This window comes from Monopterus albus, unplaced genomic scaffold (assembly GCF_001952655.1).
Source record: "Monopterus albus unplaced genomic scaffold, M_albus_1.0 scaffold98.1, whole genome shotgun sequence".
Lineage (NCBI taxonomy): Eukaryota > Metazoa > Chordata > Actinopteri > Synbranchiformes > Synbranchidae > Monopterus > Monopterus albus.
In genome coordinates this window covers 1,047,911-1,070,451 of record NW_018127978.1, presented here as the reverse complement: position 1 = coordinate 1,070,451, position 22,541 = coordinate 1,047,911, and the positions used below count along the sequence as shown (strand labels likewise).

At 46.3% G+C, this 22,541-nt stretch overlaps 1 protein-coding gene across 1 annotated transcript in view; it reads right to left on the bottom strand.

Moving 5' to 3' along the window:
* Positions 1–11,242: 11,242 nt before the first annotated feature.
* nfia (nuclear factor I/A) overlaps positions 11,243–22,541 on the bottom strand; it is a 165,972-nt gene continuing 154,673 nt past the window's right edge. Inside the window, exons 7-11 of the mRNA XM_020609211.1 lie at positions 21,593–21,710; positions 18,566–18,693; positions 16,814–16,864; positions 14,743–14,907; positions 11,243–11,492 (exon numbers count right to left, since the gene is read on the bottom strand). Coding sequence (XP_020464867.1) covers positions 11,365–11,492; positions 14,743–14,907; positions 16,814–16,864; positions 18,566–18,693; positions 21,593–21,710 — 590 coding nt within the window. The 3' untranslated portion in view covers positions 11,243–11,364. The remainder of the gene's footprint in view (positions 11,493–14,742; positions 14,908–16,813; positions 16,865–18,565; positions 18,694–21,592; positions 21,711–22,541) is intronic.

Here is a 22,541-nt window from a genome sequence, read left to right as displayed (position 1 = left end):
CTTTGACTGTGACTGCTCAAGTTATCCACAAACTCTCAGGTGTGGAGGGTTAGAGCGGAAATAAAAAAAAAATAAAAGAGAAAAGCGGTAAAAACAAACAAAAACAACTTTCCACACTGGGTCTTGTGCATGCTCTCAGGACTGAAACGCAGCTCCAGGCACACTGATGAGGAACAACTGTTTTCGTGCAATTTTATGACGTACAAATGAAAGAGAACATCTTGGAGCTTAGAAGCAGAATTGATCTGGTGTTGAAGGAAGAGGAAGGGAGGGGGAAAGGAAGAGAGGAGAAATTAAAAAGTGGAGAAATGCTGAGAAGCGAAGAGAGCTGGTTGATGGTGAAGGAGAGCGACAGAACAGGCCTCAATGGGCCAAACTAATAAAATGGCTCCTGGCAAGTGCCTGTTCTTGGGTTTACAATATAATATCTTTATCTCACTAAGTACATCATCTATGGAAAAAATTGTCACTAACACTAAAGCATGCACATTTTTTTGTTCTTTTTTCTTTTTCACTTAAATTCACTTTTTTGATGCTGGATGGTTGTAATAGTGTTAGAGAGAGAGAGTGTATGTGTGTGTATATATTTATATATATAGTATAGGAAAGAAAAAACAAAACTGAAGTTCAATAAAATGGTAAGTTGCATGTGAAGCGCTGGGTTGTCTTGTCTATTTGTGGACGAAAGCTTCCAGAGAGTTACCCTCTGCTCCGCCTCTTCATCGCTAAACCACGCCCCCGATTACACACTCGCGGCCCATTGGCCAACTGCAGGAATAAGTGCTTTTGATTGGTTGGGACCTCTAGGAGATCCAGCCAATCGTTGGAGAAAACATAATTATGATTAAGCTTAAATTCACATCACGTTCTCCTTTACCTCATGAGAAATTCAATTAACTTTTAAAAAGTAAAACAATGTGCTTTTTAAAATAAGGTAGCGTTTTCTCTTTTAAACGAAATGAAAAGCAGACGTAAGCTGCAAGAAATGCTTTAAAAAATTGATTGTTTATAATCATGATAGTTCTTAAAGGGACTGTTGTTCTACCATGCTACCAGCTTTACAAAACGAACAAACAACAAATAATAAACATTATAAGTGAATATTTCTCACAAGGTTATGGTTTCTAGATCAATGCTATGTTGTTGTCTTTTGTACCCCAATATTTTAGAGTCCCAGAGGTGTGAGCGGACTAGGAAGAAAAATATATATTTATATATACTTTTCAGCAACTGTTTTCAACGAGCTATCTTACAAAGATATTTAGCTATCCGACAGCTAGCCAACAAAATTGCACTTTCCTCGTGATCAATATTCCACTGGTAATTGTCTGCCTGCCTCGTCTCGGACACCAGAGTTTTTGCCCACTCTTAGCATGCTGTAGCTTCACCCAGACTGGTGGATGGACAGAGGAGGAAGAGGAGGGGACCAGCTGAAATGACGCTAAGAGAGAAAAATCAATGAGCCATGAAGCCAAAGCCTCTCAGATAAACGAGCTTGGATCCAGTGTCTGGTCACAACACTTCACATCAACAAACCCCTGCTTTCCCATGTTTATAAGCCCCTCACCACCATCTGTCATCCCCCATCATAACCCCCCACCCCTCCACGTGTAGTTCATGTTATAAATGAGAAACAGGTAGGGTGCACCACCTCCCCGACAGGTCAGGTCTTCCCATTAAGCACTGGTCCTTGTCCTTGAAAAAAGCCTCATTGTTTTCCCCCTCCCTGACACTGCCACCAAGCAGGGGTGGGGTCAGGTGGGGGGTGGAGTTCATTCCAGGGGGTGTGTGAGAGCTCAGGTGGTGGGGATGAGGGTATTAATCGGTGGTATTTGATCCAGGTGACACCTCCCCTCCCACCACGGTGTATTCCATCCTATCCCACCAAACAAACTGACCCCAAGCCATCACAGTCCAACAGGATGGGGGGGTCAGATGGTGGGTGTGGGCCCGGCATTATACCGCTACACAGTAAGTCCACTGGATGCACACACTAGAGGATGAGGGGAGAGTATGTGTGTAGTTTCTTGAGAAGGGAAGCTCTCTGATTCAGTCTTGTGGCATTCCCAAAAACTGAAGGCTCAATCCGTCCCAAATTTTCTCACCCTGGCTTGGTTGGGGGGCTGGACGGGGGAGGGTCTGGCACTATATATGGACAGTGACATATGAACCATATGTCTACAGGGAAGTCTATGACATACAGTTTACAGGGAGGGTGTTTAACACTGGGGTCAGGGTGCATTTGATCCACTGTAGCCATGCTGATGCTGCTGAGTCTCTTTGTGGCGCTGGTGGGGGCGGAGTCAGGCGCATAGGTGGTGAAGGAAGAGGGCTGTAGGGGCAGGGCAAGACAGGGCTCTCTGTCGCAGCTGGCGTCAAAGGTTGAGGAGGTGGCGCAGCGATCTGTAGGTGGGTGGAGGGTGGAGGGGCCTCTGGAGTCCTTATCCGAGGTACCACTGTGGATAAAAGACAGAAGTGTTATGGTGTGGAGATCTAAACACCAGGAAATGATGCCTTGACCAGATTTGGGTTTAGATCTTTTCCTGCTCACCACAGGAGGAAACCTTTACATATAAATAAACCTTTTAATTTCTCCCTCAGAAGAAACTCAACATTGTTAGCTCCATTACTTGTAAGATTTCAAGAAAAGGTAGATCACCAGGATGTGCTTTGTTTTCATCAGCGTTTATATATTGTTGCTGAAATGAACTGTGCAGCTTGCAGGGGGGCGCTAACAGAACTTCTGATGTGGACTGGGTCAGACCAAGAGAACCTGTCTGCAGACAAAGGTGTGGACTGTTGACCTCAGCAGGTAGCAGTCTGTATTAGCTGGAAACAGGTTTACAGTGAGGGCAAGGGTTAACCCTAGCTTCCAGACAATGGTGACAAGTTTGGCTAAAACTGGAAGTCTGCATCTTTGTCTGCAGCCAGGTCCATCCCGGTTTTTACAGTTGCTGGTCCTTTGTGAGTATGGTAAAGATTTTTAAACCTGAGAAGACCTTTAGCTGGAAACCATCAAACTGAGGACATTGCTACACTGTGATGACATTCTGTCTGAGGCTGTTTGAGGGTTCAGATCTGGTTTTAGGGTTCATGGTAGAAGCAGGTTTAGGTCAGGGTCAGGGTCAGGGTGACAGTTGTAGTGTGACGTAGCTGTGATGGTCGAGGTTAGGGTTAGGGGCTAAGGATGCATTCTGTCAATGAGGGTCCTCACAAAGATAGTAAACCTAACGTGTCTAACCCATCTCTGATAGGCCGGTATCGACCGTCAAAGGTGCCTCGTTCACATTTCATGAATCTCTCCCTCCTCATCCTCCTCTTCCTCACTGCCCCACCAAGTTCAAGTTCATCCCTGCCTTACATCATGTCTGGTTGCCAGGGGCAACCAGACGGCCCGGGACGTGACTACTATTGCCAAGGCAACCACATTGTCTCCACCCCACTTTCCCTCCCTCGTTTTCCTCCTCTTTTTTTACATTCATCCCATTTCTACCGCTTCCCCTGTCCCACTCTGCACTTCTTCAGACACACACACACACACACACACACGCACAACCACACAAAGGTATTGATTTGAAGTGGACACACACACACACTGTTAAAAAATTTACATGCAATTTAGAAAATGTGTGTTTGAATACTGAATGTAAAGTGGAAGTTTAAATAAAAGACATAAAGGTGAACAGTTTCTGGGTGTGTGTGTGTGTGTGTTGCAGGGTTTTTCTGCACTCAGACCTCAGCTGCTCCTGACTCGTTGTAATTCTACTGCTGTGTGTGTCTGTGTGTGTGCAGTAGTGATAGAGGAGAAGACTGGAAGGTTAGTTTTTAATCAATACAACTTGCTGACGCTGGGACTTTTCTACCTCGCTCACTCGCTCCATCTCTCCCCCATATGACTCCTTAAGTCTCTCGCCCTCTCGCTCGCTCCCTGCACTGCAGCTCCTCCCTCTGTCCTGAGAAGACTCAGAGAAGATGAAACTCTCACAGGCCAGACAGCGTGTATGTGTGTGTGAGATGTTACCACACAGTGAGCTGATGCTGACAGCTGTGATTCAGGCTGTAGATACTCATCACAGAGAGAGACAGAAAGGAAAAGGAAAAGAGAGAGAGTAATGGGAGGAGAACGATGGAGAATTTTAAGATGGATTTAAAACAAATTTTAGACAATTATACAAAAATTCCTGCATGTTGCAGCTGGTGACAAGTGACCAAACCACCAGCGAGCGCCGAGCAGGGCCTTGTCTCCAGAGCAGCAACCCTACTGTTTGTGTTTCCACTCAGTCAGTCAGGAGGAAAATGACAATCTATGCTGTAGATGTCGGCTAAACAAATCTCACTGTGTTCATGTTCGTCCCACAACTTAGCTGCTCCTCTCAGGCTGAACCCAGTGGACAGGATTTTAGTCTGAATGGGACTGAATCACCTTCTGTGGACCATGTGGACAAATACACACCTGTAACCACGGTAACTTCACACAACAAAGATGGAGACACCTAACTAATTTATTTTTGTCAGAAGACAAACAAAATCAAATCTTGTGGATCGTGCAAGGTAAACAACTGTCAGTCATTCCTTGAAATAAAGTTTGCCCTGTCCCAGGATCATCCTCACGGAGGCTTCACACCACAGTGAAGGAGGAAATCGTTTTGCCCCACAGACAGCCAGTTTTTCTAGGGTCAGAATCAAAGCAGGACTACTCTCTCTCTCTCTCTCTCTCTCTCTCTCTCTACATCAGTAGTGTTTCTTTGTCTCTTGGCCAGACCTGTCTCATCCTGAGTCAGCACTTCACACACACACTGTACCACAGTGCGGCTAAATTGTGCGACGGGTGTGGTGACAGAGACAGGTGATGACGGCACACACATGTACTTCTATTTGTGTGAGGACCCCAACCCCACCCCTAACCTAACCCTCTGAAGGTGTGAGGACCGACCTAGTGTCCTAACAACTACGGTATAAAACTCACAGTGGTCCTCACAGAGATAGCCATGCCAGAACGCAGGGAGACCGAGGGGAAAGCCCCCTCACTGCAGCAATGAACCATAACCGCACACACTTATTGATCAGGTCACGGCTGGCTGTTGTATAGTAGTGAATGCAGTGTGTGCGTTTGTAGGTCTACTGACGTGCCAACTCTCTCACCCCATCTCTGTCTCCATGGGCGACCGCCACATCACCCATGGCAACCACCATGCTGACCTGTGTGGGCACGGTGCCCGCTCTCACACAATGCCGGCACCATCTGCCCCCTGCTCCCCATGTTTGTACTTCTGTCTTTGTGAGGACACTCAGTGACCTAACACAACTAGCCATGTCAATGTGTGTCAAAGCAGGACTGACCTCTCTCTCAAGGTATAAAACTACACATGCACAGATGCAGGTACAGCACAGGACCATGTTGAATGTTTAATGTTTCTCCTATAAGTCACATTTCTAAAGGTAAACCACTGAACTACATTCAACATCAATTAGAAACCTGTTAATTATTATTTACAGCCATTTCAGTTACAACTGTGAAATATCTGCACACAACAATTAGTGTGGTTATGGGCTGTCAGCTCCACCCCTGACTGCCGTCAGCCCGCTGGTTGGAGCGAGTGAATCCGGTGCTGAACATAAATACTTCCATCCACAACGTGACATATACTGTGTGTGCCTGTTGAACAGCTGAAACAACAGAAACTACTGCAGAACAGGAATGCAAAAATGAATTAGATTAGGCTGTTGGTAATGACTAGCTAAGGCTAAGAACAGCCATCGCTTACTACAGTCTGAAGTGATCCAAAGTTAAATTTGTTCTGCAGCATCAGAAGCCAGTGGAGCAGTGGAAACAGACCAGAGACTCAGCCTGTGGAGCTGTGAGTTGTAAACAGACGGCCTCCTGTGTTTCCTGAGGAGGAAACCTGCCCCCCCGTGCAGCGGTGTGACCCATTGGTGGACGACAGTGGAGGTCTACGGCACAGAGCGATAACCTGGACCAGGGTCTGCACACACACACATGACGGGCGAGGACACCACGTTCAACTGGTGCTGCTGGTCTCTGGCCAGGGTTGGTGGGGAATCACACAGAGAAAATCCTCTAAACACTTTCTGTGTTTTGTTGGATGATGTAAGTTTAAGACATAAGTAAACATTTAAGAGAGTAATGTTGGTCTGCAGAAGCCAGATTTCTCTCAGGTGTAACAGCAGTGTGTTCAGATCAAACTGGGTCTCACAACTACACCCACACACACACATTACATACTTGTATCTTTGTGAGGACACTCATTGAGATAATGCATTCCCGAGCCCCTTACCCTAACACTTAACCATCAGAACTAAATGCCTAACACCTAGCCTAAACCCAAACCTAATTCTAACCCAAACCCTAAATCCAAGTCTAAACCCTCTAAAAGGTGTTTCAGCAAGTGAGGACCGGCCAAAATGTCCTTCTTCTGTAGTGAGGGTCCTGGTCTTCACTATTTAGCAAGTACAATAACAGACACGCACACGTGAAAGCACAAACCATCAGCACGGGGGTGGGGGGGCTGTTTACTGTATGGCCCCACTGCTCTCGCTCTCCACCAGAAGCCTGATGTCGAGCGCCCAGGGTGACTTTTGTTCCCGTCTTTATGTGTTTGTGTCATTATGGTGCTTTTATGAGTGAGTGAGTGAGTGAGTGAGTGTGTGTGTGTGTGTGTGTGTGTGTGTGTGTGTGTGTGTGTGTGTGTCACACTCCTTAATGCAGCAGAGCTCTCATTGTCAGTCTACTGCTTTTCTAATGCCCCACATTAACCAACACACACTCTGCCACTTTATACTCATAGACATATTTCACCCCCACTTTGTCTTCAAATGTGTCCAAGGTTTCAAATAAAACATCCTCACTGTTCCAAACTGTTCTCACGTCCTCTAAACGCCCTCACTCCCCAGAAAGACCGTTTTCTAGAATGTCCTCACTTCCCAAAAAACAGCCTTCATACATGTGCCTTGGGTACGCTTTTTCAGTTGTCCAGAAATGTCTCCTTTACAAAAAAATCAACTTCATTTGAATTTATGTTAACAACCCCCCCAACATAAAATAAAATAAAATACAATGTTAATAATAATATAGTTTCTGTAGAAGCAGAACACGAGAAAGCTCCTCACCAGTCCACCGCAGAGCGAGGACAGAGACCACAACCACGTCCCAGAGACAGAAGAGGATAAATAACAGCAGTCGGCTTCTGGCAGCGGTGACAAACACCTGGCTCACATCTTCAGGAGTGTGTGTGTGTGTGTGTGTGTGTGTGTGTGCTGGCCCGTGACACAGTCGATAAATCGACAGCTTCGTTCACTGTGGGTCACCACACGCACACAGAAACCAACAATCTGATATGTCTGCATTGTCAAAAGAGGACTCCCACCTCACTCTGTGTGTGATGAGTTAAGTCAAGGCTGGCCAATCATTACACTCTTCATAAATCAGCTGGCAAACACACCCTGACCTGCACACCCACACCCACACACACACACACACACACACACACACACACTCAGCGTGCTATTTTGTTAGATGTGGATGTTGCGTTCACTGACCATCGGTTCTGTAGTAAATATTACAGACCTCAAGTGAAGTCTTTGTTCACAAGCACTTCCTCTCTGCTCTCTGGTAACATCACACATGTGGACACCTCCAACACGGTTCTGCTAAGGGCTCAATGCAGGAATAATACATAAGTAAATAACAAACGTGCTAGTAATGATGCTGATGCTCCTGGATCTGTTGGTGGAGAAATGACTGAAGAAACTATGCTAACAGTAAGTGGTACAGTTACTCGAGTACTGTACTGAAGGACAGTTCTGAGGTACTTGTACTGTTCCTGAGCTTTTCCGTTTAATGCACTGCTTATACTCGACTACATCTCAGAGGCCAGCGTTGTACTGTTGCTCCACTACATTTGTCTGACAGCTTTAGTTACTTGTTACTTTTCAAATTACAACCTTTCAGATGCTTCCTGTCCAGTGAAAACTTAAACACATGATACCTTGTGGAAGATGATGCACTGCTGCAGATCAAACTACCCCCTCTACTGTGCTGCTGTAACAGCACCAGGTACCATGAGCTTCAGTGGAACGAAGGAGCCCGGACAGGAGAAGCAGAGCCAATACAAAAGCAGTATCCGCATACTTTTGGCCTTACTATGTCAGATGGCAGCAACACAAGCCAGACACCTGAATTGGGAGGAGACAGGAACACACTGGAGGAGTCTACATCTCATGCCGACCCACGAGCCCCTGGGAGGAGCTGGAGGATGTGTTTGTGTGTTACCTGTGGTTGCTGAGGGATGTTAAAGCCGGGGTCTCTGGGTCCGACACTGACGAACCGCTGGGCCGGAGACGTGGTGGGGGTGGAGTAGGCTGCACAACACACAAAAAACAGAGTGCATGTGTGAACATGTATGACCACACAATGCTGTTGAAGAAAAGCAGAGGCCACAAAATACTTATAGATGAACAATTAAACACACACACAAAAGATCCAAGGAAGCTTAGGTTGACTGACGACTCTGAATTGCCCGTAGGAGTGAGTGTGAGTGGTTGTTTGTCTACGTGTCAGCCCTGGGACAGACTGGGGACCTGTCCAGAGTGGACCCCGCCTCTTACCCAGTGTCTGCCCAGAAATTGGCTCCAGCCCCCCCGCGACCCTCGTTAGGATAAGTGGTATAGATAACGGATGGATGGACAAAATATAAAACAAAACCACTGGAGGTGAACTTACTGAAGTATGTAACCTTAGTAATATAAAGAGGAATCAAATTCTTTAATTGAAAAATCCTCCATGGGACTATTTTTGACAAAGGCCCACATCCTTTCCACTTAAATCAAATATTCATTTTTCCACAGGCAGTAAGCTTGCGAGGCCTTTTAGCCCCCAGCTGCATTAACACTTGACTTTGGTGGATCTAAAATGCGTGTTAAAAGAATCTAAGAGCAAACTTAAGTCTGGCATGTGGAAGCAAGCCCAGCATGTGTTGTGTTTAGCTTAGCACATAGCTGCTAGCGCCGTCATACTGACGAAGACGAGCCACCTTGCCACAGCTGCAAAGCTGTTAATTCACTGCCATGACGGCATTAAGACGATCTGGGTCAGACTGATGACAACAAGTTGTTTCTGGTAGAAAGGAAGTACATTTTTACTTCACTGTTGTCTTCTGGAAGAAAGCAATTAAAAACAGAAGCAATAAATAAATACATAAATATGTTCACGTGCTGATGCTGAATGTAAGCAGGATTAAATATTTTGGCACACACTGTGTCTGTTTTTAACAAATGACAGGAGTCATCAGCAAACCCTGAAGCGAAACACAACCCAAACACAACACCGTCACTTCTTACACGTTATGAGTCATGTCTTTAGGTGCTGAAGTAAATTTAGAAGTAATAATAAAAATACTGTGATGTTTCCCGTGAGGTGCAGAGGCCCCCTGGACACAGGCTCCCAGTGCTGCTTTAGATCTGCAGCCATTTATGCAGGTATAAACTGAAAGTTAAGAAACAATGGTGATATGCCATTTGCCGTGTGTGTGTATGTGTGTGAACTCACTGGGTGAGGAGGGTGAGTTGCTTCCCCCCTCAGCGGAGGAGGTGGAGGGCGGCTTGGTGTCGACAGGAAGCGGCACAGGACGGGCCATCGGGGGAGGTGGAGGGGGGGGTAGCATGGGCGTCGGCAGGAAGGGGTTGTGGACCTTTCCTTGTGAGTAGAGGGTTGAGACGAAGTTACAGAGCATTAAATACAAACATGTGGACACGATGCTGCAGACAGACCTCCACAGGTGGGTCACACGGTGAAACCTGCAGCAGCTCTGCTGTCCTCTGACTGAGGGAGCGTGTCAGCAGTTTCCTACTGGTCATAAAGAATTCTGCTGCCGCTCGCACTTTATCTGCTAATCTATAAGCATAAGAGCAGAGGAGCTGGCTTCAGCTCTGCTACCTCCACATACGCAGGGCCGCACACTCTTTATACATGTACATACAATTTATTAAGTACATCTTTATTTATATACAGTACATTTGTAATTATAGACAGTCTTAATTTATTTATAGTACATATTTTTAGTACATCTTGATTTATTTACTGTACAGCTTTATTTACATTTAGTGTCTTTATATACTGTACAGTGTATATGCAGTGTCTATGTATATGAAATACATCTTGATTTATATACTGTACATCTTTATTTATAGAGTACATTTTTATTTATATAGTGTCTCTGTTTATATAAAGCACATCTTGAATTATAGTATTTACATATTTAAATAGTGTCGACTTATTAAAAAGTGCCTTTATTTATATACCATACAACTTGTATAGTTTTTTATTTACATACAGTAAGTCTTAGTTTATATAATGTACTTCTTTATTTATATACATACATATTTATAACTGGGAGGTTGCAACCAAGCCTGACAAACATTTTAACATTTTGGACTGTTAAATGTCAGACAGCAGTACAAGCGACTCTGATTTCTTGTTTTGTAAAAAAACACAAAGATGCTGAGTTTACTGTTGTAGAACAGTGGAAAACACAGCCAGTGTTGAGCTGCTGGAGAACACTCCAGTGTGTAACTCTGACTGCTGTGTTACTGACACCTGGACTTTCCTCTTTCAGCTGGACCTGCATGCTGGGTTTTTACTACATCTGCAAAAAGCACTGTGTCTGTGTGTGTGGTCAGGTAGTGGAGGGGGTATTGATTCAGTGTCTAGACGCAGATATATCAACTGTCTCACTGCAGACAGGAGCGCACCCCCCTGCTCTGCAGTGTTTTCCGCTCTTGCAAACAGATACTGATCCTGGCTTTGGAGACCCAGCTCAGCTGTGTCGCTGGGCGTTTCTGAGTGTGCGTCTGCCTGGGTGTTGTTGTGTATTTCTGTGTGTGTGTGTGTGTGTGTGTGTGTGCGTGTGCTTACGTTGAGGAAGCCCACCTGTCCGGCCTGCTGGGCGGAGTCAGGACAGACCAGCTGGACAAACTCCTTGAGTGTCTCCTGCGGGTGATACCTGATGGCCGGGTGGGAGAAGTAGGAGCCGGGCTGCTGCAGGATGGGGGAGGAGGAGAAGTGGAGGCTGGAGGGGGGAGCATGGGGGCTCGCTGTAGGGGAGAGAAATACAGAGAAACTTATGAAGAGGAGAAAGCGTTGGGAAAGTGAGAGAGAGAGAGATAATCAAAGAAGAGGGGGAGTATTTAGGGTTGATTAAAGGGGGCGTGGCTTAACATGCAAATACAGATGATGGACACATACGGCAGAGCAGATGAAACAAGCCATCATGCACCTCTTCATACCAGCTGTCAATCAAAACAAGCGCGTATGGATGTCAGTAGTTTCTCCACTTTTTTCCTCTCTTCTCACATTTCCTTATCCCCTCTCCTCTCTCGTTTCCTCCTCTCCTCTCTAATTAAGCTTCTAATTGGTCTGATATTCTGTGATTGCTCGTTAGTGGATGAGGCCTCGTTAAGGACAGTGATGTATAGATCTGAGGAGAGAGAGCGAAAAGAGAAAGAGAGAGATATAACAGAGGACAGAGAGAGGGAGGGATGCAGACTGATAGAGAGACTTTAGACGTGACAGAGGGAGAGAGGATAGAGAGACATTTAAATGTAACAAGAGAGAGAGAGCGATGGAGGGATGGATGGAGAGTTAAAGCTGCTGCACTAATTCACTTAAAGTCTGCTGTGATTTATCACTCTGACAATACACACTGACCCACAGTGTGTGTGTGCGCACACCCTGCAGCCAATGTATTTACAGTAATCATTGGATGGATGGCTTTCTCTGCCCTTTCTCTCACAACACAATACACACAAACACACACACACACACACACACACACACACACACACAGTAAGGGACACAATGTGTGCACAATAATAGGAATGATATCACTGTGCAGGCATGCACAACCACTTGTTTGTGTGTGTATACATGTCCTTCGATGATTGTGTGGACAAACCGTACTTTGAAACCATCGCTGTGAGGACATTTTGCCTGGTCACACCTTCAAAGTGCTGATTAGTTACATTCTCAGCTGCAGTTTCCCAGACCTGATGTGTCCACAGCAGTGTGAACAGATCAGATCTGGGCCAGCTGCGTATGTGCTCCTAGACCCGATTCCTCTCCGACCTCTCACTGTATGAGCACCGTCAGAACGGTCAGATCAGAATCCATGTGATGGTTTTAACGTCTCCTCCTCTGCACATACGGCCTGTCGTTAACATTCGCCGTGAGCCCTTCACAGACCTGTAATAATAAACATGGAGGAGAGCGACGACAGCGACGGGGTCAGTGGAGAGACCAGGACGTTTCACATGTGGTGGACGTTTATGGAGAAGCTTCTGATCAGGCCAAACTGGAAGGAACATATCGTAACCCAGCGGTCTGGGAGGAAACTGGGCCATTTGACCATTGCACACATGACCTGGTTGTTATTCTTGTGCACACATGGCTCACATTTCAGTTCCATCTGTGCACGTGTGGCAGTTTGGGAGAAGGAGTATTGTTGCTGTTCCTTTGCATCAAAGCAGCCAGTTGAGATGGCTCAGGCATCTGATCAGGATGCCTCCTGGGAAACTTCCTCTGGAGCTTTTCCAGGCACATCCAGGCACTGGTAGGAGGCCTTGGCACAGACCTAGGGTACACTGGAGGAATTATATATGGTATCTCATCCAGCCTGGGAGCATCTTAGGGTCTGTTTTGAAAAAAATGAAGTGTGCAATTTTTGCAAACCTCTGTACTGTTTGACTTCTGTGTGAGCGACCTCAGAAATGGGAACAACCTGACAGATAATGTGTTTGAAACATTTCAAGCCTTTAGACTGTGTTAAGTTTGAACGGATGGATGTTCCACTAGTACTCAGTACCAGCAGTGGAGCTGAAAGTGCAGCAATCTCTCTAGTACTGAACATACAGAGACAAAACCGATCTCCTCGTCTATCTTCTGTAAACAAGAGGATTTTATAAAATGTTGGTGTTTTCCTTTAACAACGGTACAACACTGAGTGTGTGGCACCGAGAAAGCAGCGGCTGCATGTTGAACACAGAAGGAAGAGCCAGGATTAGTTCCACTTTGCAAATTGCTTCGCCGCACTGCCTCAGACACCCTCCCCCCCCCTCCTCCTCCTTTCTTTGTCTCTCCTCTGCCAACTTTTAGTTGAAGAAGACATTTGCCATCAAGAGGTGGATTGATAAACGATAAGAAGGAGGAGCAGCATTAAAATGGCAGAGCTCCATTTCCAACAATGGGGAGGGAAGAGGAGGAAGAAGACGGCTAGAGGGAAGTGGATTTTAAGAGACATAAGGAGGAGGAAGGATGTTGAGGGGAGGAGGGGTGGAGGGGGGTTGGGGAGGGGAATATCTGAACAAGGACTAGGAAGAGGTGGAGCGAGGTAAGGGAAGGAGGTCAGCAGGTACACGAGGAGGAGTAAATCCATCAGTGGCAGAACAGGATGAAGGAGCAGGGAGGCAAAACAAGGAGACAGAGGAGGAGAGAAAAAGGAAAGTTGCAGAAAGAAAGGAAGGAGAGGAGCTGACTGGAGGAGAGGCATCGGGTAAGAGAAAAGGAAAACAGGGAGGAAAGACCTTAACAAGAAGGAGGACAAGGAGGAGTAGATAACATGGAGGTGGACAGAAGGATGAGGTGAAAAGGTGAAACCCAAAAACTAACCCTGCGATTGCATTGCAGCATCACTGATCAGGAATGGTAAACGGTCTTATACTTGTATAGTGCTTTTCTACACTTTACAGCACACTCAAAGCGCTTTCACACTACTCACAAACGTTCACACACCGGTGTTATCACTGGGAGCAACTCGGGGTTCGGTGTCTTGCTCAAGGACACTTCGACATGTTGACTGGACAAGCCGGGCATCGAACCGCTAATCCTTCGGTTAGGAAATGACCCGCTCTACCTCCTAAGCCACAGCTGCCCCCAGTCACGCGCTATTTGGTTTTTCATTCTGCACAAACAGGAAGTCATCCAAAGTGTGCGACTGTGCCTATAATCCCCGCAGGAGCTCAGAATCTCCCATCAACTCACAGATCAGATCCAGTCCTCTAATCTGTCCCAACCTGAATAGGATTCCCTCCCACACACTGCTGGAGAACGTTCAGCAACAAAGACACGTCACCAGTGTCAGCAGCAGCTGGAGGACAAATGCACGTAAGCCAGACTGCTGGGATCACAGGTCTTCACAGGTCCACCTGGGTCCTGGTCTGAGTCCAAGCCCCCTGTTTCAAACCTGCCTTGAACTAATGCATCACCTAGACTCTCACCCTAACACCTGACCTAAACCCGGTTCTAACTATAACCCTAAAACTAACTCAAACAGCCCTTTGAAGAGGTGAGGAGCGGACAGCGATGGATTCAAGCTACCATTTGTGCACACAAACATACAAAGACACACACACACTGCAGCAGGCAGGAGGTCCGTTTCAGCGATTGTCAATCAGAGGGCAAAAAAAGTGAAGCAAATAAAGGGGAGTGGGGGCATGAGGGGGTAGGGAGGAGGTACTCTTAACAAACACATACACACACACACACACACACACACACACACACACACACACACACACACACACCAATCACCTACAGCCTACAGGTGTGTGTCTCAGGTACATCATGAGCTGCTCTCCTGCACCTCCTCCTGACAAAACCCACAGTTACCAACGGGGGAAGAAGGGGTGAGGATGTGTGTGTGTATGAGGGGGGTGACTGGTTGAGGACCTCACCTCGGGGCCCGGTAATGACGGGCCGGTGATGGTGCGTGAAAGCCGTTCGGGGGGAAGAGGAGGAAGAAGAAGAGGAGGAGGTGGAGGCGCCGCTTGGTGAAGGCACGGCGCCGCAGAAACCAGACTTCTCTGACTTCTTCAGAGCGCCGGCGGGCGACGGCATCCCTGCCAAGAACCATGATGAAGATGAGGTCATGGCAGCGTGTCTTTTTTTATTTTTTACATTTTTATGCACCTCCAAAGGGGGAGAGAAGGGGGTGAGGAGGGGGGAGGGTTCAGTGTGGGAGGGGTCTGGACAACAGGAAGGGAGGGGCCAATAGACGGTGGCTCGGGGCTGCTGGGAAATGTGTGTTTCACACATTTAGTGTTTCTAGTTACAAAACAGCCAGAATATTATTTTCTAATAAACATGGCAGAAAAACTTTTCAAGAAATATTTTTATCCTATTTAACGGATATATAAAATATATGATATATAAAAATGTTATAAAATTAGAAAATAAAAAATGAAAATTATGCAATATTTTATTTTTTAGTATATAATTATATGTTAAATAACTAGATAAACAAATAAGAAATGTGAAACCTAATAAAGACAACACATTTTATAGCTAATAAATATGTTTACACACACACACACAATAAAAAAATGAGTATTGATCATTAAAAAAGAAAAAAATATTCTCTAACCCGACAGTTTGGTGACAGCGCTAATTGTTTTTATGGGAGCAACTTTAAAAAAAGACGTTAACGAAGACCTTGCGGCAGCTTTGGGAACTTTAGTACAGTGACGTACGACTGCTGTTGGAAACTTGTGGCTATGTAAAAAGTCGCCCCGGTGGAAACTGCTCAGTGTGTTGTGTTGCAGGGACATTGTGTCTGCAGACATGTAAAGTCTGGCAGAGCTCGGATGCAATCTGGAGACGACTCTGAGCAACCTGAAGTATCAGGGAGAGACCTGGTGATGGAGGTGAAGCAACAGGAGGAGGGAGGGTGTGTGTGTGTGTGTGTGAGCGAGAGAGTGATGAACAGTCGAACAGGTTTTGTCAGGTGAGATCGAAGTAGAGCCTGCTCAGCACTTTCTCCTTCATCACACTGTTACACATCTATCTATGCTTCTTCCTCTTCTTTCCTCCCCCCTTGACGTCTGTCCTACCTCCTTCAGTCTTTCAATCCTCCTCTTCTCCTCCTTTCTTTGCTGCTATCTGACAAGTTATCACCCCCAAACGCACGCACGCACACACACACACTTATGGGTGCACGTGGAGAGCAGGTGTTACAGGAGAGAGTGTGTGTTTACATATGTAATTATGAATTACTTCCATTACACACACTTGTACCTTAACACACACACACACACACACACACACACACACACACACACACACACACACCATGCAGAGTGGAGAGGAGACAAGAGACGAGAGAAGAGTAGAAGGGAGAAAAGGAGTAAAGGACATAAGGAGACAAGGGGAGGAAGGAAAGGAAATAAGTGGAGGACACAAGAGAGGATGGAGGAGGAAAAGATAGAATATGAAATGACAAGAGAAACCAGAGGGAGGAAAGCAGAGGAATGGAGGCAACAAAGAAAATAAGAGAAAAATGGCAGAGGTAAAAAGAGAAGGAACTGAAAAAAGTGGGGGAGGAGAGAAAACTAGATACCAGAAGGAAGGGAACAAGGAGACAACAGAGGAGAGGAAAGAAAAGGATGAGGGAGGAGAGTCCAAAAGAGAAACAAGAGTGGAACAGGAAAGGGAAGGAAACAAGACATGAAGACAGAACGTAGGAAAGAGAGAGGAGCAGGCAGGAGAGAAAAGGAGGTGTAAAGGGATGAAAAGAGACAGGGGGAGGGAGGCTTGGAAGGAGAGGTGGTGAAGGAGATGAAGGGCAGCTCTGCAGGAGGTGAAAAAACATCAACCAGACTGAACCAGACACATCACAACACCAGACAACAAAGCACAAACCACCCAGGTATCATGGAGCCAACAGGAGAAGGTGGTGCAGAGGTGGAGGAGGTGACGACTTCACAGACATGGAGACAGAAAATAAAAAGGCGTGTTCACAGTCTTTACCTTGTCGGGAGATGAACGAGCTAGCTAGCGAGCCACGTAGCTTATATCCAGCTTTCCAACGCGAGACGGAGGAAAGAAAGCAAAGAAACGAGAAGAGGAAAGAAAAAAAAAAAGCAGCATGAATACAGTGACTGACAGGAAGAGAGGGAGAGATGGAAACAACACCTCAGCAGTATTCATGTCAGTGTGTGGAGGTGTGGGAGGAGGTCCCAGGACTCCTGTTAGCTGCTAACACCTGGGTCAACGCATTTGTGAGGACAGGGGTGTAGATATAAACACACAGACAATACTCCGATCCTTTAATGGGGTCAAAATATTAATGCCACACTGTGAAATGTAAAAGTACTTTTGAGGTTTGAGCTGTTGCTGAAGGTGTACAAATAATTTAACCTGAAGTTACTCTTTGAGTGCCATACACTTGCCTCATTACAGTCATATGCTTTTTCTCAAAGCATAGAGCCAGTGACTGTATGTTTGTGTTAGTGTGCACAAACCCTGATGAACAGCACCAGTGAAGCTGAAGATAAAGTGTTCTGGTATAAACAGCCACCTGTATTCTGTACATTTCTACCAAACAGCTGGAGAATCAGTTGTAAGTTCAGAGCTCTCTTCTTCCTCCTCCTGCCGTCATGTACAGATGTGCGACAGGAGACTTCCCTGCTCCAACATGGCGGCTGCCCTGGTAAATCATGTTTATATTTATGGGACAGGAGAGCTGAGCATGACCAGGACACAGCCAGCATGGATTAACCTGCCCGGTCTAAAAGGAGCCACTGAGCCCCACAGACCCTCATCTTCCTCTCCGTCCCTGTGCAGTGTGTACAGCAGTCCTCTGCTTAAACTCCAGGTCCTCTGTGTGTATATTTAAGTACTTTAAATTTGAGTAAAAAGCGGATGTAGTCAAATAGTGGACAAGCCTGAAATAACAGCCTGTCAGCATGAGCAAACAGAGCCACAGCGTGGGAGAATAACCTGTAAAAATCCAAAGTGATGTCCGTTTGCACAGCATTGACTGCATCAGTACAACATGTTCTCTGGTTGACTTGTCATCACTGCTTCATACTTTTACTGATCGTTAAGTTGTGCTCGATGAAACCCAACACTTCCTGCAGACTTTTCACAACACAAGCCTTCCAAAAAAAGTGAGGGATACTAGGAGGCTTTTAATGTGAAATATCTGCACAGGAAGTGATGAGTCTGCTGGTAGCAAAGTGAGCAGAACTGCAAACAATATGGCAGTGAGTGCGGGTGAACACAGAAGAAATGCTGGGTTTGAAGGTTGGGGTTTCTCTGTGGTCAGGTAAATAAATTGCTCCGGCCACTATATGACTTTATCTTCTAACCAATCGGAAAGAAGATGATTTTCTTTATACTAGAGGAAAACACACACAGTTCCACACACAGGCGTTAACTACCATAGTACTGCCTTTTTAGCAGCTCTGTTGTAGCTCAGTATACAGTTCTACACACACACATGCTCACTCCCACACTGTTTACACGTGTGCACGTCTTCCTCTCTCCCCTCCCTGCTGTAAGCATCATTCCACACTGGGTCATGAAAGCATCGCTCTGTTTCCAAAGCTGCTGCAGAGCGGCCGGTTAAAGTTGCGATGTGTATGAAGTGTGTGTGTATGGTGAAGGGGGGGAGTAGGGGGAGGGGGTTAATTAGGCCTGGTGTTGGAGGGAAGGAAGGCGGGGTTATTAGAAGAAGGCCGGGGGGCTTGGGGTGTGGCTGCAATGCAGACATGGTACCTGGCTCCACGTCGTGCCAGCTGCTGGCCTGGCTGCCGCTGCCCGGAGAGCGACCCTGACCCGGGTAGTAGGATTCCTCTCCGGGACTGTCCACGTCCTCCTCCATGCACTTTATCCTCTTGGCAGAGCTGCACACACACACACACACACACGCACACACAGGAGAGAGGAGGAGAGCAGACTGTTAACCTCTCTGAGAAAAAGGCTGCATCCACACAGATGTTTGTCCTGCACTAAAACAGTGGTGAGATGTCACACACAACCCAGGGTCTGTAGTCCTCATCCTGTGCAGTGGGGGCAAGGAACAAGGTACAGTTACTCAAGTCCTGTAGTGAAGCACAACTCAGAGGTATCTGTTCTTCTCCTGAGAATTTCCATGTCCTGCTACTTCATACTGTGACTCCATGTCAGAGACAAACCGTGTACTTTTTACTGCACTACATGTACCTGATAACTTCACTTCCTTTCCAGAATCAGATGAATCAAACCAAACCCAGTAGAACCATCAGACTCTATTGATCCCGGTGGGAAATCCACCAGCTACCCAGCAGGATGTAAAGTACTTCACAGTATAAGTATATAAGGTAGTTACCATCAGCTCCACCTTTACCAGCTGCAGCATTAAAGTGATGGACACAGTAATGCATCAGTCACTATGATCCAGTATCAGAGACATTACTGGGACACGGGCCGTTCTGCAGGATGAGTACTGGTACTGTTGGTACTTCAAGTAGATCTGGATGCTGATACTTATATACTTAGGTAAAGTTCTGATTGAGCACTTTTTTACACAGTAGCACTGCTACTTTTACATAAGTATCTGAATACTTATACCACTGAGCAGTCTACACACTTCTGAGTTCCGGGTTTAGTGCAAGATCCCTGTTCTGCAGCTGCAGCCTGAAGGTGCGAAGGTGTTTAAACCCAGCGAGCAGCGGCGGCTGTGTGACTCTGTGACTCTGAGGTCTTCATCATATTAAATGATGCTAATAGCATTTTAATAAAGTCTGGCCTTACAGCGTCCTCTAACCAGAGCTGCTGCATGCCTCAGTCACCTCAGGCATTTATGTGTCATGTAATACTGAGAGTGGGGTTACAGCAGCTACATGACTGCTCATTAGCACACACATGTGTTCACACACACACAGGCTGTGGCGTGCCCCAGGCCCCTCACTGACCAGCTGTGTTTGTTTAACAGGATGTTAAAATGTTTAGCTATGTGCATGTCTGAGTGTGTACATGTCTTCCTAAGGCTGTGTGGACAAATGTTCCTCCAACTCCATCGCTGTGAGGACACATTGTCCGGTCCTCACACCTGCAGTGCAAAGGGCTGGAATTAGGGTTCAGGTCAGAATCAGGCTAAAGCGAGGGGCCAGTGTCACTGTGCAGCCCCTGGACCACATGCACAGAGCCCCTGTGTGCAGCCCATTACGGTCTCCATTTCACATGTATGTAGGTCTTTGTAGCGCCATTAATTAGATGAGATTAGCCTCCCTCCTCCTGGGGGCAGCACGTCGTCGTTATTTTATGTAGTGCAGCAGTTTAAGCTGTCATCAAACAAGTGGGCCAGGCCAAATTATGGATCATTCTGTGATAAAACAAAGCAAACTTATGTCACACACAGGATGAAGATGGAGAAGAAGAGAATGGACAGGCGGAGGAACAGGTGACCTAAAGGAGAAAGGTTCACCGCACAGACAAACAAACACAGGAAGTCTCAGAACAAAGGACAGGTGAGTTTTACTTTGTGGAAAACAGCTGTGCTCGCTTTGCCAGGAGACACGATCTGTGTGGTTTGGCATTTTAGACCTACACATGCTAACATCAATGTCAAGACAATGCCAATGAAGGAATAAGGTCAAATAGTTCTGCTCTAATAAAAAAAGCAACATAAACTTATGGACCAGTTGGTTTGGCAGCTTGGTGTCTGTCTTATCAGATACAGTATTGTTCAAAATAATAGCAGTACAATGTGACTAACCAGAATAATCCAGATTTTTAGTATATTTTTTATTGCTACATGGCAAACAAGTTACCAGTAGGTGCAGTAGATTCTCAGAAAGCAAACAAGACCCAGCATTCATGATATGCACGCTCTTAAGGCTGTGCAATTGGGCAATTAGTTGAAAGGGGTGTGTTCAAAAAAATAGCAGTGTCTGCCGTTGACTGTACAAACACAAAACTATTTTGTACAAACGTTTTTGTTTCTAGGATTTAGCAATCCTGTGAATCACTAAACTAATATTTAGTTGTATGACCACAGTTTTTTTATAACTGCTTCACATCTGTGGACAAATCTTCACACTTGGGTTTAGGGTCAGGTTAGTGTACAGAGCTAGGGCATGCATAATGTCACTGAAGGTCCCTCCAACAATACAGGCACACCTTGTGTGTGTGTGTGTACGCTGCAGGGCAGGTGTCTCAGCAGACAGACAGATGACTCCTGTGACTGCATCGATTTAACAGAAGAGGTCAGGGCAAATCCTGCAAGCCTGTGTGTGTGTGTGTGTGTGTGTGTGTGTGTGTGTGTGTGTGTGTGTGTGTGTGTGTGTGTCTGCTTTGTGAAGCATAAACACAAGGCTGTCCTGCTGAGGACACACAGCTCTGCAACACACCAGTGTGAGGATGTCGTACACTGTTGGTTGTGTTTGTGCTATGTTTCGGTTTATTAGGTACACCTACTAACCCTCATGCGGTCTGATACAGATGAAATGGATTCACAGAGGTGTTGATTCAACCCTACGATGATTTGGAGGCTGTGTTTTGTGATGCTGTGTTACACAGAGAGCAGCACCGGGTAACAGAGACGAGGTGGACAACAGTCTGAACACAAACCTAACATCATCACCTTCATGGAGGAGGATTTAGTGCAGGACTGCTGGGTTAGACAGACTCAGCCGGAGACGGGTTCCTAATAAACTGACCACTGAGTGTGTGATGAAGTGTAGTTCACGCTCATATGTTGTTTTAGATCTGCTCATAAAAACGTGAACATGCAGACTCTTGCTGGTGTCACAGAGTGTGTACCTGGAGGAGGACGTGCTGGGGAGCGGCCTCCTCATGGCTCCTGGACTCATACTGTAGTAGGAGGAGCTGTCCAGGTCAGCCAAGGAGAAGTTTGGACCGGTGCCGGCGGCGATGGGTGCTGACGGAGACAGAGAGACAGGAAGCACAGACATGCTTAGACCTTTCACATCATCACATTTTCATTCATTATCACCTAGGTCTGTCCTGGGGCTTTGTCCCAGTCGGCCATGCCTCCGACACCTCCACAGGGTCGAGCTGCCTCAGCTGAATCCTTTCTATGTGAGGAGCAGCGGCTCTCCACTAAGAACGCTGCAGACAGCCGAGCCCCCTACACTGCCGCTGAGGCAGAGAACCATGGGCTCAGACTCCCAGAGGCTGAGTCTTCATCTCAGCCCAACTGTTGCACATACAGACAGTGACAATAGGGTCACTGATAAATCAGCCGATCGTTATCTCGATCATCTGACTATCTTTTCATTCACAGAATGTCAGACACTGGGACAAATGCCCATTGTGACTTCCCAGGGCCAAAGGTGGCATCTGCAACCAGCTGCAGCATTAAAGTGATGATGATCCACCGGCATCAGAGACATTCATTTTGCAGGATGACGGCTGGTACTCTGCCTACTTCAGCAACATTTTCATGCTCATACTTTGGTACTTTAAATAACATTTTGAATGCAGGACTTTCACTTGTACAATACTTTTTACACTGTGGTACTGCTACTTTTACTTCAGTAAAGGACCTGAGTACTGCTTCCACCTCAGGTTGTGTATGAGAGTCATGGCACAACTCCTCCTCTCTCTTTCCTTCCCTCTCTGATCTGTCCATCTCCTGCCGTTTCTTTCCTCCACACCTCTGTCCCCCCGCCCCTGAGAGTGCAGCTCTTCCACAAAGGCCTGCGAGGGCTTTCACTGTTAAAGGAGAGAGAGGGCGAGAGACTCTGCT